Here is a 19025-nt window from a genome sequence, read left to right on the forward strand (position 1 = left end):
GATGGATTCTTAAGGTTATCTTTTGTGTCTGATTTATTTATCCTCAAAGCACCCAACCCCATGTCTTATACGTAGTTGGATAATTTGTACAAAAACATAACTGATACAGTTATATAAAAAGCCTAGGGGTGCCTGTGTGGCTCAGTTGGTTAAGTGAGCTCAAGTCATGACCTCAGGAGTCCTGGGATAGAGCCCTGCACCAGGGTCTTTGCTCAGTGAGGAGTCTGCTTATAGATTCTCTTCTCTCCCTCCCTCTACCCCTCCCCACTCATGCAAGAACATGCACATGCTCACTCACGCTCTCAAATAAATAAATAGCTTTTTTTTTTTTAAGCCTAATTGCTAAGCACACTGATGAATTTGTTCCTCCTAGTCAATACAGTTTCTTCGCAGTACAGAATTCTTAAAGGGGACAAAACTCTGACCAGAGGATCTTTCAGAATAGCCACTATACTCTAATTAAAGGTACATGTTATTTCTTTTTTATAATAAGTATTTTAAAACTACCTTGTAATCATTAAATTCTATAGTAATTCAGACAAAAATTTGAGCTTTTGATTTCTTTTGAATCAAGTCTTGAAAATCACATCGGATTGCAAAAGGTTTGCAGCGAGGGTAGGGATGATGAGGAGGTTACAAACAAACAAAAGCACAGAAGTACAGGAAGGCTTGTCTATATATAATATTGGAGACATGCATGCATACACATGTTCTAGTCTCATTGATCTGGGTCTGAAATGCATAGAAAACTGGAAAAGATGAAGACAAGGTTATATACGCCTTCAAAATTAAGTATGTTTTTGTTTGTTTGTTTTTTAAAGATTTTATTTATTTATTTGACAGACAGAGATCACAAGTAGGCAGAGAGGCAGGCAGAGAGAGGAAGGGAAGCAGGCTCCCTGCTGAACAGAGAGCTCGATGCGGGGTTCGATCCCAGGACCCTGAGACCATGACCTGCGCTTAAGGCAGAGGCTTTAACCCACTGAGCCACCCAGGTGCCCTCATGAAATTAAGTATGTTTTGAAAAACTGTTTGCAATGTTGAATTAGCGAAATTTCAATTATATAATTATATATAATAATTATCAATTATAATTATCACATGTTTACTTTTTGAGGACTAAATGTTTTGCTGGCATAAAAGTGACTCAGAGAACCCGAAACATATATGCACTTTTTAGACTTGACCTAAAGGGTGCTACAGAACTCACTAATCTTACTCAAAATAGGATCCAAAAGAATTTCAGTGCTTCTTTAGTACTCTTTCTCCCCAGGTCACAATGGTTCTTTCCATTTTCCAACATGTCTTTACCATTATTTTTTGTTTGTTTGTTTCAAATAATCTATACTCTCCAGAAGAATAAGAAAGTGGTACAATTTCAAGAGATTTAAGTTACCTACTTAAATCTATTCTTTGATACAATTAAATGAAGGGAGAATTAACGAAATTAGCCTTAATGCATTTCTCTTAACCAATTTTACACGTTACAATAATAGAATGCTATTAAGCATAATTTAATAATTACCTTTCTTTAGGTCAATCTTAATTTTCTTTGCATTCTTCTTGCTGCCAAACCCCATGAGAGGGGACAGTGAGGGAGAGGATGGCTTTCTACCCAGTCTTGGTACCCGGGGGCTCTTGCTTTGTTGCAGAGAGGTCAAAGCATTCTCTTCAGGACCTCCTGTTCCTGGGAGAGTTACGGTTTTTATTCCCGTTATTCCATGGACAGGAGGCTGTGGCTTGGTTCTCAAAACGCCATCATTGTTACCAAAAATGTTAAGTGGTCCAATGACCGATTTTTCATACTGTTCACGGTTTTGAGGTGGAAGCACGTGGAGGAGCACACTGGGCGATTTCATCGCCTGACGGAAGACATCTTGAGCCCTTCAAAGAGAGTTAGTAAATATGTAACAATACTCCGTTCTAGCATGCCACCGACTGCACCCCCTGTCATGGCCACGGGGGGGGGGGCGGCATCGGAGCAACCCTTACTGTTACCACCAGGATGACTGCCCAGGAAATACGGATTACCACTTAGGACTTGTCCACCAGGCGCCCTGACACTGGGCTACACCTGCATCAGTAACACGCACAATTCTCCCCTTGAATCTTTTTAACAACTTCCTCAATCTTCTCATTTCGTCTTAAGTATGTACAATTCACTCTTATTTGGCCAAACAAGGAGGCAGAGACTCAGAGTGATAAGATAACTCGTCCAAGGACCCAGGGTTTTTAAGTATTTCTAAATCTGAAAATCCATCCAAAAGGCATTCCTAAGTAAATATAAAAGCAAACTTTATTTTTAGAAGGAAAAAATTTTCTTGTAGTATTAATCAGAACACCAGTTCCTTTTAGGGCTCTGTTCCGAAGTACAGGTCCGCTCTAAAAAGGGTTGTGTTCCAGAACTTCGATTCTGACACAAACATTTTCTCATGGAGATATTTGATGCAGTGTCTGTGCCCAGTGTCATAGTGAATTATCAATCCAATATGTACCCTCCCTGTTAGTCTATCACAGAGTACTTGTATTTTTTCCTTTTTTGTCTTAGTACTTGGTGTTTTTCCTCAGATTCCCTACTACCGTTTCTCCCCTTCATCCTTATGCCTCATGACTATGTAAAACAACTACTTTCCCCAGCCTTTCTTGCCGATGAGATTTACACAGAACGGTTCCAGGAAAGCTGGGAGCCAGAAAGGGCTTTCTTCTCCCATTTCGCCAAACTCAGAACCCCAGCAGCTATCTGGTAACCGAGACACAACTAAGTAAAGATGGCGCAGCAGAAAGAAGGGACAGGCCCCATTGGCTGATGCTTGCAGAACTGCCACACCAAATTGGGACTGCCACCTCCACACTTCCTTGTTCCTGGTGGGGGAAATATTAATCTTGTTCAAGGTGGCTTTATTTCAGGTCTCTGTCAGTGGCAGCCACATCAAATAATAACAAATCATAATTCCAACTGTTATCTAATACGTCCCTCCCGCCAACCCCTAACCTTACTGAATAAAGTACTTACGGGAAGGGAAGAAGATCCCACAGAAGTAGCCCAACTCCTCTGGTCAGTTCCCTGCCTGGGAGTCAGCTTCTACTCCACATTACCTTTATACTGAATTTTTATGAGCCTCAGTTTTCACCTCACAAACCTATCAAGTCCTTGTACAAAGTACTGTGGTATTGTGATTTGAAGAAATAGATTTTTTCCATTTTCATTTCTTTCCATACTTAAGCAGTCAGTGCCCACAGCCCTTCTCACCCACAACCATTCACCCTCCCCCTCAATCCACCCCCCAATAACCAAACATACAAATATTGACAGAGAATGGTTACAAAGAATATATATGATGCATTGTTTTGGTCAGAAACAAGAGAAGCTGGTGGTCATTACTAAGGAGGAGTAATTAGTATTTATTCCCAATAAATAGGAATTATGTGTGGTCATTACTAAGGAGCAGTAATTAGTATTTATTCCCTTGTTCCAGAGCCCCACTGCAATGCCAACATATGTTTAAAAAAAAAATGTGACTGCTGCACACGCTAGTCTTAGCTCTAAGAACCTAGTCCCATAACATTCGCACATGCAGGAAAATGATTACTTCAGGGAGAATATTTTAATTTTTTTTTCATTTGTTACTATTTCTCAGTGAGTTTTCACAGACATCTCTCACGGCCATTTAGGTGACGGAAGACTGCTGACACAGAGCTAGTTAATTAATAAGCTGAACTAACAGTCTGTGAAAAGAGCCGTTAAAGACCAGCCTAAGTGACCCGAATCCCGAGCAAAACAAACTCATCCAAGGATGATCCAAACAGACAACCAGGCAGGGAGGCTTGTTGCATTCTGCTGCCTCCTGTTCTTGGGGCCGCCAGGGACAAGTGCGGGCCACCTTCCATAACGCATAAGATGCCTTTGGGAATAGATGTTCAGGAGTCATTCAGAGGGGACTGACCGGAAAAGTCTACCAACAATTTTGATCATCAAGAGTGTAATAATGATTGTATGTATGCCAGCAACCAATACAGTAAATAAAACAATGGGAAAAAAAATGCTTACTGAGCAAAGGTTTTGTCTACGAGGTCCACGCTGTTGATTTTTACAATACATTCATTTTCATGAAATAGTCCCTCCCGTTTGGACCTGCTATTTTCTTCAATGCCGCGGATGAAGAGTCCTAGAATCCTAAATGCAAAATTGAGGTTGAAATAGAATTACTGGATAATAATATGCTGATTTTTTCTCCACTCACAACTATTCAGAACTGAGTATTGGTTTCTATTTATGAAAGAAATTATGCTTTAGAGTCAGGCAACTGTTTGTTGTTCAAATCCTGAGCTAAAAAACAAATCCACTGAAAGAAAAAAAGGCCTTTGAGACAGACAGATGTAAACACCGACCCAGAGCACACAGAGCCAGGCCTCCACGGCCACGCCTGCGGTATTTTAGAAACGGCCACTGCAGCTCAGTGGAGCTGGGGACACAGGGACATCCGGTTCGGAGAAGCGCGTCAGGCTGACTGTAACAGGTGCGAGTGGTGCCGAGACAACTTGAAGCTTAATGACGGAAGAGGACGAGACAGTCACCAGAGTTTTTGCAGTCATGCTACCTGCTCTAGTATCTGCATTTTTAAGAAGCAAATATTTACGCACAGATCATATTGCTCAGGTTAAAAGGCAGTTTGATCCCATTCCGTGGGTGCCCCTGAATCAAGTCCATGCGGGGCCCTTCCAGCACTCAGGACCGAGGAATGGGAGATCGGGGGAGAGTGTGAGACGTAAGCTGGATCTGAGGAGTGAGTAGGATTTGGACGGGAGGGGAGACAGAACAGACACGGAGTGGGGGGCAGGCTGAACCCCTCGTGCTTGTGTGGGGAGCTCGCACTGGCTGGGGAGGCCAGAGCCGCACAGAGGGGCCTTGAACACCAGTTGCTGGACTTCATCTAATCCCACAGGAGCAGCACACCCAACACTCACGGCTTCTGAGGGAGACAGAGACGTGATGGCAGTGGCGGGGGTGGGGGGCGCTGGGAAGACTCGTCTGCAATTTCAACCAGTAAGACTCAGAATTCACAGAGGACAGCCCGGCGGCCGCTGAGAGTCAGGAACAGAGGAGTTGAGAAAAAAGGAAAGAGAAAGACTATAGCAATAACGAAATGCCTGGTGTGTGCACGTGATTCTGTGGCATTTCAGTAGTATCGACACCAAAAACTTTAAGAAATCAAACTTTTACGTATTTTAGCTAGTTCTCAGATGAGAGATTTCCCTTCCTCTTGTGGCATGTTAGGGTCCTCACTGTGTCCCCAGAATAAGGCAGATGCGTCTTCCAAGAGGACTCTGCTGGGCATGGGAGAGAGAACCACCTCCTTGTCCCTCATTCTCCTAGTTTTCTGCTTTGTCTTTCTTCTTTGCATACGGGCCTCCTATGTGATCGCACAGCCCATTTGCATTAAATCTCCCATCCAATATGAGAACATCTTATGGAGGAATAAGCCATGGAGAGAGGACAGTCTCTAAGGAGAGTAGAGAAGAAAACTATCTTCCTGTTTGGAACAGCCACCCAGTAGGGGCTCTGCCTCCAGGGCCCCCCCATTCACTTAATGAGCTCCTATCATTGAAGATGGTAAGAAGAGGGGCACCGGTCGTGGTCCTCAGGTCTCTGCCCCCACGGGTACAGTGCACTGATGCAGGGGAGAGTGAGTCACGCCCCCTGTGGTAAGGAAGGCTCAGGGTCAGAGGCATGTGAGGGGGGTGGTGTTCTGCTGTCTTTCTTGGAAGAAATTAGTAAATTGAACATACTCTGTGTGGAAGAGAAAAGGGGCCAAAGCTACTATTTGATAAAGGATCTGAGATTCAAATTAATATTTTTGAGATCCTAATCCTACCTTAATCTCATAATATAATATTAAAAATTGAGCTATTTGACATGCAAAAGAAGGGGAAGAAAAAGAAAAAGAAATAGAATGAAACAGTGTTTCTTTCTTAAATTAAACAACACTCATATAGTTCACATTTTGGATTTTTTTGTTATGGTGGATTCACAATAACATGATCCATTAGGAGGCTCACATGTGGTTATAAACTAGTTTATGTAAGCGATATTTTTTTAACAAGCATTCAAGTCTTCCTTTAATTTAATTCAGTACATCATCAGTCATGTAATGTTACTCCCTAGGATTTAATTTCACATTTTGGGAGATGAATTAATTCTTTCAGGCCACTGGGTTGCAATTTTGCTGGCGTATTACAGCTGGAGTATGCTATGTGAACCTCACTGATCTAAATAACCTAACTTTCCATGAAAAATTTATTGACAGAATAAGCTCAACTGTAAAACCCATGTGTCAGAGGTAATTTTGGTAAAATGTAAAACTGACTGATTTTATTAGTTTGGTCCCTGGCAACAAACCACGCCTGCCTTCTCCATTCCATAGAAGGGACAGATTCCCTCCAGTTCAATTTCATCCAGACCAGTATGAGAAGGCTGAGAAAAGAATCTCTCATTTTGCTCTCTGCCCCAAACTGGTGGGCTGTGGTCATGGTCTCCTCGGGGACCAAGGCTCTCAGGAGTTAAAGATTAATGCTGTTGAGGAATTATAGGCTCAGAGGAACCAGTTAATTTGCATTAATGAGCAGTGATAGAGGAGGCTGAAACCCACTGCCCTACAGAATAAGAGGGGTGGTCATTACTTCTTTTTCTTCTAATAATCATGTAGACACTAACCTAAGCACTCCTTGCCCCCTTCTGTTCTCCCCACGGCATCACGGGCCTTGGCCATTCTACCGGCTTCGCATTTTTATCTAAACATCGCCTCTCCTTACACGTCATTTCTCTCCCATTCCTTCCTCCTTCTCTGTCATATTTAGCTGTCTTTACCAGGAAACGAAGGTATATTATGCAATAGAAAAACAATTAGATTTCATTCTAAAACAAAAGTACCTTATTTTTTTTTTTTAAAGTCAATGAAGTAAAATTGCTTTTTACTTGTAGGAACTCGGGTTTTTGTATATTTGTTTTGATTCTGACTGTACACGCCAAGGTTCCTCCATACAGGTGGCATTTAACAGCCGATGCTGTCGTGCCTAATGAAGCTGCTGAAGCCTTATCTGGTACAGCAGCCACAATATTGTACTCAGGGTGTTCTAACGGAGATTACAGTTCCTATTCAACAACAGGTGTGGCAGTATTTTTCTGAAATATATATATTTACACACACATATATCTAGAAATTGGAGGCAAAGTCAATTACAGTAGTCTCAGTCAAGAATTAAATGTAAATTCTAATTTAAAATAATGACACAAACCAATCAATGGAAGGAAATTAAGAACTAAGTCTACCAGTATGACCTTAACTCACCAACTCCCAGCCCCCGAGCTCACACACTGAAACCATATGGCGTTATGAAGTCAGACACTTGTCTGACACGCTCTACACTCAGTTGCATCTAAACACATGGGTTGAGTTAAGTGTGCTGTTTCAGCCTGTACTCATTACTTCTTAACTTTTATTGGCTCATGTCTCCACTTCCATATTATTTTTATGTTTTTTAATTAAATTTCCTTTCCATAATACTAATGGAGAGCAAAAAAAAAAATTATACAACTATTTCATCAAGTTACTGAACAGTTAACCATGAACTTGTAAAAGTTCACTTCTGAACCAGGCTTTTTTGTTTTAGCCAAAATATTAATAATACTGATAATTAACACATTCATGTGTTGTGTACTTTACAAGGAGTTTTCACATTTTTAATCTCATTTAATCCCTACAACCTTGATGTAAAGTAGGTATTCACAAGAGGCAAGTTTAGGGTACTTGTTCCAAGTTATAAAAGAGAACACTGAGATTCAAATCCAATTGTTCTGAATCCAAGTGTAACGTTTTTCTATTCTTCAAGGCTTATGCTAGAAGTCAGAACCAGGAAGGAAAAGGGAAGAAATCAATACATTTTAGTGTATTTCCCTCATCTGATGTAAGAGAAGGTGATTTCTGGTTTACAGGGTCAACTTGTTTTCTGAACTATTGAAAATGAAGTATGGTGACTGTCACCTTGTCCATTTCTTCATGTTTTGGAAATTGGGATGATCTTGTGTTCTATTCCGGCTTCATTAAACTAAAGGGCCTGGTAATTTAACCGCTCTGGTATTTCACAAAGCTCTATCAGCACACTTCTGCCAAAAGCCATTAGAATTTCTCATGACAACTGGGTAAATACTCTTCCTGTCTATCAAAAACCACCTCAGCTTGTCCTGTGCCATAACCCGTAACATTTATAAACATGCTTATTAACACATACAGGAAATGAAACAATAAGAGCTGCTGGCTTTTCAGTTCATTTCTTTTTAGAGAACATTCATTCCAGCAAGAGCTTGGTTGGCATCAGATGTTATTTGCAAAAAAAAAAAGGTGATGACTTTGCAATTACAGGTAGCAGATGGCTACCTGCTGAAAATGATGCCAACCAAAATATCATGACTAAATCTGCTCTTCCTGCTATGTGGCTGACTGAATTGAATAAATATTCTGAACCAGTAAATCAATACTATATAACCTTTGGGAAATTTTTGCTCTAGAAAGAGCAATGGAGTAAGGGGGATTGGATCTGGATTTCGTATGACCTTGCAAAAAAAAACTAATGGTCTTTCTTGGACTTTGCTCTCTTAAGCTAAAATAAGGCATTCTGCTTGAAATTTTCAGTGATGCATTTAATAGAAGAAAAATAAATTTTGCATATTAATTAAAATAATATCATTGCTTTTTACTTGTAGGAAAGTAAAGGAAAGTCCTTTCTTTTAAGATAGCTCTTGTCAGTATCAACCTAGTGCTAAAGGTACTCATCTTATAGAACAGTGACACAATATCTAATACTAGTTTTGTAAAGTTGTTGTAATAGTACTAATATTAACTCTCAGGCACACACTTTAATTTTCAACAGTAAAACAGCTTTTATATCTATTTAGGTGGACGTGAATTTCGAGAAATGCTGACATCTAAATTACCATTTGCCACTGTGGATTTAGCAATTAAATGTATTTAAAATTTCAAAAGGAGGCAGTATACTGTTTTTAATTGATTACATTTTATTTTAGACAAAAAAAGCACAATAGTACCCTACCATTATAGTTAAAATCATGAAAATATATAGCTTCTGATATAGCTACTTACAGTGCTAGAATATTTATTATCCTAAGTTCCATATACCTGAACAGAATCAGGAAATATCAATTTGGATGACCACCTTCACTTTTTGAAGTGTATTTTGGAACATTAAAAAATTCAGTTGTAATATTTGTCTAACAGTATGTTAAAACCTTCTTAAGGATTGTGTTTACTACATGTCACTGACAAGAACATTTTAAGAAAATACTTCAGGGGTGCCTGGGTGGCTCAGCCAGTTGAACATCCAGCTCTTGATTTTGGCTCAGCTCACGATCTCAGGGTCGTGAGATCGAAGCCTATGTCTGGCTCCACACTCAATGGGGACTCTATTTCTTTCTTCTACTTCTCCTACTTGCCCTCCTCATGTCTGTTCTCTCTCTCTTCCCAATAAATGAATAAATTAATATTTGTTTAAAAAAAGAAAATACTGCATAATTAAGTGCAAATGTGGAAATGGCCATTTATACTGTTGCTTTTCCACTGTATCTTAGAAGTAAATGACTTTGTTTCTAACACTTAAGTGGCCAACAGAAGTATCTATTGAGGTGTCTGTCTGAATAACAGAGATACACATTTAATCCTCTTCTAAATCATGTTTGGGAAAATGAGCTGAAGTCAAGTTTTTCATTAGCTTGAGCTTCTGATAAGAAAACATCTTACCTTCCACTCAGAGATGAAAAGAAGGGCACCACGTGTATTCCCAAGGGGCCTCCTTCCCCCGAAATCTCCACTGTTCTTGTCATATCGCTGGGGCAGAAACAAGTAAGAGCACAGATGAGTCTCAACTTTAAAAAAAAAAAAAAAAAAAAAAAAAGAAGAAAAAAAGAATGCAGCACATTTAAAAAAGAAAAAAAAAACACCTAAGATTATATCAACTACTGTAAATTCAATGGCAAAGATGGAAGTCAATTGAGTACATGATTTGCTGGTATGTTCACAAGATCCAGGAAATAAAATATTTAAAAGACTGATTTCTTATTTTTTTTTTCTGTAGAAGAGAAACAAATGGAAATGATGACCCACAAAATAACTTTCTACTTAATTTAACCCGCATAAATCAACATATTTAAAAGGATATACACAAAAATGGAATCTCTCCCCATTGAGACACACTTGACAAATATTGTCCAGATGATAAAATACGTGGAACTAAAGCTTATCTATGCTTGAGCATAAAGTAGTTTTCCCTCCCAGAACAGGAAAATTGAAATAAAAAATATATTTATTAGAAAAAGCACAAAATTACATTTTACAATAGTGAAGTCCCAGTTAGTAACACATATGGGCATGTTCGGAGCATTATAAATCAGAGCTCAGACTCGCCTTTCAATAAGGCATGAGTTGTAGTCAATGGAACAATTCTAAATTTTCACCTCCTATTTTTTTTTAGAGGTAGAAAAGGAAGTTGTAAAGCCTGGAGAAAATGTATTACAGAAAGAAATAGAAAGCCTGACCTGCCTAACCTACTCCAGATTAAGGAAAGGATGAGCTAGAAACATTAATGGATAGTGTGTATGACTGAAATACACAAGATATTGGGAAACTTTGAGTAATAAAGAGTGGAACTAACAAGTTTTTATAAAGATGAAAAATAATAACCATGAACAATTATTGGCTCCTTTAATCCCACAGAGAGAAAATAAAATTGCCAGAGGAAAAATGATAAAGTTGAAGCAAGCATCCCTGTTATGGAAATTGTAAGCAGGTCTCTATTGTTTCCTATTTACATGAAAATGACCTGAAACTAGATGTCAAATTAAGAGCTACAGCTGCTACAAATGCTTTTCTGTTCCAAGTTGAAAACGGTGAAATTTTGGCTCCTTGCAGGAAAGTTGAGAACAGCATAAGAAAGCAAAATGCCTGATAAATTCACTCTACATGTAGCACTCCCTGAATTATCAGCCATCTAAAATAAATACATTAAATATATTCCCATCAGTGGACTAGGCTTATTTTTAATGTGTTTTCATTGCAAACTTATTATCATTAAGAACTATAAAAAAGAGCATGTCAGTTTCTAACATTTGTGGAGTATGATAGAATTTCAAATCTGATAATAAATTTCAAATGAGTTTTGCTCAGATATTGCTGATATATTTAAAACTTGTTCAGTCAAGCAGGTTATATCAAAGGCCTGGAGTAAAAGTTAGAAATAAAACAAATCTTAGAGTGATAATATCATGGGATAAAATAGATTCTTCTTGATACTTTCTCTGTGAGAATACAGATATTAAATGAATATATATATAAATATATAAGTGTGTATATATAATATATGAAATACTACATGTATGTATGTACTATACATCCTAAATATAAACTGTCTGATGGGCAGAGAAAGTTGCATAGCTCTTAATGGACCACAAAGCAATAATTTTTACATAATAATAGATTTATAGCACATTTGTAGGTATTTGAGAAAGAATAAACCCAGAGCATTAACATTCTAGGGTTATGGTATTGTTTTAAAGACTTTTAAAAACAAAGATGAAAATCTTGTTTAATCATTAAACTTTATTATCTCTACCTTTACAATGTATCTTTGTTTTACACTTAGAACATAACATAAATCTTTCCCAATAAGTGTATTAAATGTCCACGAGCTGAAGGGATAGCACTCATATGTACTATAGAGAGGCTTTTAGAATATAAGTGTGTTTAGAATAGGGTTCAAGATTTCAGCATAAGAATTTTTAGGATGGCTTTATGTTTTTGTTTCTGTGTTTGTGGGGTTTTTTTTTTTTTTTTTTGGTCTTTTTTGCAAATATTCCTTTACCCAACTCAAAACCTTTCCTGTAAAACATAATAAATTCTATGTATTATACTAGCACATACTCTTTAGGAACTATCATTCTTTTATTTTTACATTTACTTAATAAAGTAAATCTTATAATTTGTTAAAGCAATCAATCTTGTTTTAAAACACTATACCCATTCTTTGGGGATGCAATTTAAAGGTTCATTTAGACTTCATAAGATTCTCTTTTTTGAGACCTCAGAATAAAGTCTTGTTCTATCTATGTACATGGCAATCACAATTCTTTGGCTAGAAAGACATGTGACATATCCTAAATGACTATCATAAAAATGTTATCCCAGAAAAAAAGCATGAAGGATTGTTGATTTTGTAGATTGTAATTAAATCTACTTAATATAGACAAATATTACAAATTTTATACAGGTTGTGTTTTACCATGCTCTTTATAAAATGTTATCCATTATTTTAAGATGGAAAGAAAAGCTTTAGAAAAAGGAAGCCTCATAGACCATATATTTTTACTTATTTTCAAAGGGGGGGATCTTTTTGCGTTCCATATACCTGATGGAATTCTGTAGAAATCTCTGTATATATACCTTTAATGAAAGATAAACACAGCAAGTAGGCTAGACACAATTATCTCATAAAGTGAGATTTTACTAAGATGTGCAAATACACTATCAATGCCATTTGTTTAGTCCAAGTGCAGAGTAAGTTTCAGCAACAAGTGAGCAAGTTATGTACACAATAATTTATGTTCTGGAGGCCGACTGGGAATGGAAAATTTAGAGAATGAGGTGGAGAGAATATTCTGGCAGTGGAAAGAAAAAGGGATTGGCAGCTACTTGTGAAAAACAGACAAAAAAGTAAAATGCGGGGTAAAGGGAAAATACTTCAAGTACACAAAAAAAAGCTGAAAGCGTCACAAAGATCGAGACAGCTGACTTTAGAGAATGAAACCCAAAGCAGACAGTCACAGAACATTAGATCCAACATTAGATCAAGCTAAACATCCTAAGATCCAATTGACAACACTGATTCAAATAATTCCTGGGACCAGCTGCTACCTATCTAAGATTTTAGGACAAAACTTGGGGTGAAGGTACAGAATAAAAGGTTCAAAGTGAGCCTGTCCTGAACAGCTGCTCTTCAGGAACTCCATGGCCAAGGTCTTCATTTGGCTCCATCCAGAAGAAACACAAGAAGTCTGAGGGACAGAAGACAAGAGCTGCAGAGCGCTGCAGGTACAATTCTTTCCACAGGCAAACGGACAGCATTCTTAATATTGAGATGATTAAACTCACAGTTTAAAGTCACAGGCTACTCACGTAGGGTAAGGGACAGAGGACTCAGGGCAAGCTGGGGGTGGGGGGTTGTCTCTTGTTCCAGAAGAAAATCAAGATTAAGTTACAAAATTCGCAGTGTATCTTAGCGGTGGCTTTGAGTCAGATATCTGAGTAAATCATTTAAACAAAGACCAGAAGTATTAGTTTCCTTATTTGGACAAAGGGGAAATTAAGATAAATTCCTAATAGAACTGTTGGTTTAAAAACAACTAGACAACATAACATGTACCTCATGTTACACATAGTATCTGGTGTGTACAAGACGTTCAATAACCATCAGCTATTAGGGTGATTATTAGAATTTTTTGAGGGAAAGAGTTTATGGATTAAAAGGAAATTATCTCAAACTTCCCACTTTTTTCTCAACTGATTTCCTCGGTGAGATTTTTAAAATATCCTCAAGTACTGTAGAAAACATGAGGAACATGTTTTCTTCATGATTAGACTCCTGCCACAAAGATGATGATGGATAAAAATGGATAGAAGGTTTTGGTTGGGGTTCTCCAGGCACCAATGCACAAGTTCGTCATACGCATACAGAACAGTGTGAGAGATGGACCACCGAGAGACCTCCCAGTAGAATGCCTGAGCGTGAGGTCTTATTGATGCAAATATGCTAAGTAAAAGCCTAACAAAAAATCTGTTGATGGTGGTGGGATTCATTCAATGTACCTGAATTCAACGTACATTAATTGAGTAGTTTCAGTGATGTAGTTCTATAAGGAAAACATAGAGGCCAATATCTGAGGAGTTCACAGTCTAGGGGGGCAGGATAAGACAGGTAATAGAGAATAACACAAAGCCATGGAATGATAGTAGTAATTGTAGTATGTTTTCAGTAATTATAAACTGTGATTTGGGATGCACTGTGTTAATGGCCTTCTAGCAATAGACCATGTACTCTTACCAGAAGTACATAAAGTAAAACATATCAGACCCATTTTACAGATTCATAAACTGATGCCTAGAAAGGTAAAATAATTTGCCAAACCTCACACCACTTCTACAAGGTAGAGTCAAGATTCACATCGGAATTTACTGTATTGCAGAGCAGGAGTTTTAAACTACTTTTTAAACTACTTTTGCATGAGTTTCAAAGTAGAGGCACTTCCTGGTAAGGCTCAGAAGAAATTAGTACAGGATCAGGAAGGGAAGCTGGGATCAGGAAACTCTTCCTGAAGGAGGAGTTTAGATGGAAGTGAGACGGGCAAATGATCTCCAATCAGAAAAATTAGGTGAGGGGATGGTGTGGCATGGGGAGGAAACAGCACAGTCTGCACTGAGGCCCTGAAGCAGGAGGGTCTGTGAGCACACAGACCGGCTGTGATATTAGGGAGAGAGGCTAGTGAGCAGGGAGAAAGGAAGGAAAAGACAGGGAGGTATTGAGAAGAGAAGGTCGAACCATCAGCTTGAGATCAAATCTCAGAGTGATACGTCAAAATCCACATGGGGGGAAAAAAAGCACATTTAGTTTTGTAGAAAATGGAGTCATTAAAGGTGTTGGCACTAAGGAGGAGGGTGATAAATGCTGTGGTTTAGAAATATTTATCTGGCAGTGATATGTGGGATCCATTAGAAAAGAGTAAGACAAGATGGAGATTGGTCCCCGAGACAGGAATTAGTAAATTATTGCAATAATTGGAGAGGTAATAGGGCTTGAGCATCAGGAATAAAGCATGAATACCTGGGGGAAGGTTTAAGGGATTTTTTTTTTTTTTTTGACATGGATTCTACCAATAGTTTGTCAAATAAATGGATATCAGAGGCAAAAAAGAATAAAACTTGATGGTTGTTTTAAGTGTGGGAGAAGAGGTAAATCTGGAGTAGGGTAATTTGGAAATGTGTCAAGGAATAGGTTGAGGTCAGGAATGAAGTTGAACTTAGGGATGATGGGAAGGTCTTTTGCATGTATTGCTTCTGTTGAAATAGAAGCTTTACAGCACCTGGGTGGCTCAGTGAAGCGTCCAACTGTTAATTTCAGCTTAAGTCATGATCTCAGGATTGTGAGACCAAGCCCCTCATGGGGCTCCATGCTGGGAGTGGAGCCTGCTGAAGGTTATCTCTCTTCCTCTACCCGCTCTCTTTGCCTCCCCTTCAAGAAGGAAGGAAGGAAGGAAGGAAGGAAGGGGGGAGGGAAGCTTAGAGTGTAGTTAAACCAAACCAAACCAAACCAAACAAAAACCACCCAATAGAAATCTCTTACTTCATCATCTTAAGATCGAGGTAAATTGAGTAGTGCTTCATAGGAGATGCATATTTTAAGACTATTTGGAGAACCCCCTCCTATGGTTATTTTTCATTAAATAAAATTGTGTTAATGCTGGGTAAGCAGCAAATAGGGATGCTTATGATTTATGGAGCAATGTGTTTTAACCATTCACTGAATAAATTTGCATACTTGGAACAAGTATGTTCCAAGACCTGTATGATGTGTCAGAAATCCCTTGGAGGATTCAGTCTTATATGGGAGAATGACAGTCACAATAAACCACGGTACGTGTGCTAATCATAACTAATATTTATCTGTTCATTTAGTATTGTGCTGAGTACAAATGCCTGTGATAAATCTCATTTAATCTTCACAATAATCTGTGTGATGATACCCATTTTCCATATTAAAAAAACTAAAGAGGTTAAATAATTAGTCTAAGGTTACATAGGTAGTGTTGAAACCGAGGATTTAACAAAATTCAACTGGAATGTAGGAGTGGTTTGTTGAATACTCTGGTTTAAGAAATTTTTACCTAGCAGTGTGAGTGATACAGGAGATTAGTTAGGATAAAGAGACTGGTATTCAAGAGAAGAGACAGTAGGTTGCTACAATAGTCTGAGAGGTAATAAAAGCTTAAGCAATGACTATGGGGTTGAAAGTATAGAAATAGGTGCAAAATATTTTGAGATGGACTATGGAAATAATCTGCTGAGCTTTTATGCCACCTACATCAAAGTGAGCCCAAAGCTCTATTCTTGGGCCAAGCTCTGTGGGAGAACATGCCCTCCTTGCCCTAGGAGAATGATGACCAAATAACTCAGCTCTAAGTGACTTCCTAATTGTTCTTCCTTTGTTTCTTCATCACCCTGTGCCAGCTAGAACCCAAGTCTTTTCCTGGAATTGTAATCTCCAAGCTTCCTGCTGCTAGCTGTGCATGCCGTCCTGTTAAGATCCTTCTCATCCTCTCCATACCCAAGAGCCTGCAGGTGCTGGGAGTCTGCACTTACTCTGCTTTCTGAACTTGGCCTCAACCTGATTTCACTGATTTCTCCAAACTGATGCTCACCACATGAAGTTCCTTAGCATAAAATAAAACACCAAAAAATAACAGATAACACTGGCATTGAAGGCTTTAGAGACAAGAGTAGTGGATAGAGATTGGGTCTCTACAAGTTACTTAATTGTTTTGAATTACAATTCATCAGCCTATTAAATGTGGTGATAAAACTCTTGCAGAAATTGTGCATGTACACACATATATTTTAGTTAAAGAATTTTTAAAAATTCCTATACTCTATTCCTCTCAATTCTTTGTACCTGGAGAGAGTTTAGTTAATTAGTTCATGTAGCCATAAATCAAACAATGGTTCACACTCAATGACATCTATCCACATAACACTTAGCCAAGATGATTACAAACTTTTCAAAAAGCTAACACTGAAAAAAATGAAATTAAAGGCAAACAGAAGAGTATTACATTCATTATGCCCGCCTCCAAAACAATCTAGTCAAACTTCTAAAAAGATAGAGCCCAAGAGATTTTCTCTACCAAATTTTTAATATTGTGTATCTCATTCATCAAAATAATATAATCTAAATAGAGCACCTATGTCATGTGGCTATAAATCGTGTGAGGGAAGCCCACACAGTAAATCAGTGTGATAAAGGATGATCACATTTTTTTTTTTTAAAAAGCTAGTTCCATGCAAAATGCTTGGCCACTGTTAGCAATTGGACTGAATGAAAAAAGAGTATGTTGAGTAAGTGAATGAATGAATGAATGAATGGCCATCAACCTTAGAATCATCATCTCTGAGTGCTAAAGCCAACCATCCATTAAACATGGAATTACTTTCCTAGCACAAAATTCAAAGTAACTTACAAAAAATAATGGGTAAGAGTGGTGGTAGTGGTGGTAGTATCATCACCATGACCATCACCATCACCATCACGACCACCGTCATCTTGAACACAATACAATGGTGGCCAAGGACAGCAATTTCCCCCATGGCTCACTCTGGCCCAGGCACTGTTGGAAGTGTTCTACACACATGGATTCATTTAATCTTCATACAAACCTTCTGAAGAAGGGTTTAACATTATTTCTGTTTTACATACCAGAAAGTAAGGCAAAGGGACATGAAATACTTGCCTACACTAATAGAACTAGGAAGCAGCAAAACTAGAAATGGAACCTGTGTGGTAAGCTAAGGCAGAACTGGAAATTAGTGCAGAACAAAGTAAGTACTGGAGAAAATGAGAGCAAATGACTTCATATAATGAGTTACTTACATTAAAACCATGAAAAATCCTAGGTGATTGACTGGATTCATTTTATATACATTGAGTAAAATATTGCAAGATGGTTAAAACAGAATACAGAACAATATTCAAAGAGCTAATGTCAAAGTAGAGCACTCAACCACAACGAACTCTGAAAATTCACTTTAAACTGTTGTTCAAAGAGGAAAAAAGCAATTAAGGAATCCAGGTTGCTGAAGAGTTGAAAGACTTGGAGGCTCATTTATATATGTTTGTCAGGAAGTTCTTCCATCAAAAAAGAAAATAAAAGAGTGACTAATTAATTTTAGAATTGGAACAGGTTTCACTCCACTCTACTACCTATCCTGACCTTCTCTATAAAATAAAAACTACAAACTGTTAGAGAAACATTATCCTGTAATAACTAAAATAGTCTTATTCACATAAAGAGAATACCTCAGTGCATCCTTGGTTTTCAGCGATGTCAGTGGTTCGGTCTGTACACCATTCATAACTTCTCCATCTTCTAAGTTCTGTGTGGAATCCTGTAGTCAAACAAACCCATAAGCATGTGGATGCTACACATGTTGAACTGAAAATTTGAATAAAATGTTTCAACATGAGACAGCAAGTGGTTTTACTCTCAATATATATAGCATGCTCCAATTTTTTTGAAGACTGGAAACAGGTGTTAATCTTTTCAGTGCTTTCAATGTTCTCTTCTCTCCTGTTTGGTTTCTGAAATACTCAAATGGGCCATTTACACAAGGCAATATGTTAAGAGCTTTGGAATACATCATTTAGCTTCCTGCTACTCAACCATAAGCTTTTGGGATGGAGTGTTTTAAATCAGCAAGGAGAGTGGGTACCAAAGGGAAGGTGCCACTGACAGGTGGTGATGTATTAGCTTTAATGTACTGTACTTGCCTGTACCCCCTGGTGACACTAAAAATATAAAGAAAAAAATTCATGAAAAAAAAGTTGCCTGGCAAGGTCACTTCTGTCGGAAATGTAATAGGACTGTGGCGGGAAAAGAAATCTGGAGTTCTTACTCTGTCACAAGACTCTCATTCTGAGAATGATCTTCAGCAAAAGGAAACTGAAATTAACCATTTAATTCCTAAAATGGTAAACACTCTTCCACTACAGAGAGCTAAGAGGGCCGGAGGAGGCAAGCGCTCCAGGACAGTGGCCACGTTGAGTTGGATGTTACGTGGAATGGATTCTAAAAAGCGAGCTTGATTTTGAATCTCACTTGTAAGGCGTTAGATTTCTGTTAAGCTTTGGAACTGCACTTG

The 19025-nt window shown here is 38.2% G+C and overlaps 1 protein-coding gene across 3 annotated transcripts in view; it reads right to left on the bottom strand.

Annotated features, from left to right (window-relative positions):
* Positions 1-19025, bottom strand: part of PARD3B (par-3 family cell polarity regulator beta) — a 1038672-nt gene that overhangs the window by 475072 nt on the left and 544575 nt on the right. For 2 of the 3 annotated variants that reach the window (XM_082689121.1, XM_082689120.1), the window contains exons 5-8: positions 18184-18272; positions 9810-9896; positions 4049-4174; positions 1526-1884 (exon numbers count right to left, since the gene is read on the bottom strand). In XM_082689121.1, coding sequence (XP_082545247.1) covers positions 1526-1884; positions 4049-4174; positions 9810-9896; positions 18184-18272 — 661 coding nt within the window. The remainder of the gene's footprint in view (positions 1-1525; positions 1885-4048; positions 4175-9809; positions 9897-18183; positions 18273-19025) is intronic. The other variant, XM_082689122.1, reaches the window with a different exon arrangement.

The sequence above is a fragment of the Mustela nivalis genome (assembly GCF_964662115.1).
Source record: "Mustela nivalis genome assembly, chromosome: 11".
NCBI lineage: Eukaryota > Metazoa > Chordata > Mammalia > Carnivora > Mustelidae > Mustela > Mustela nivalis.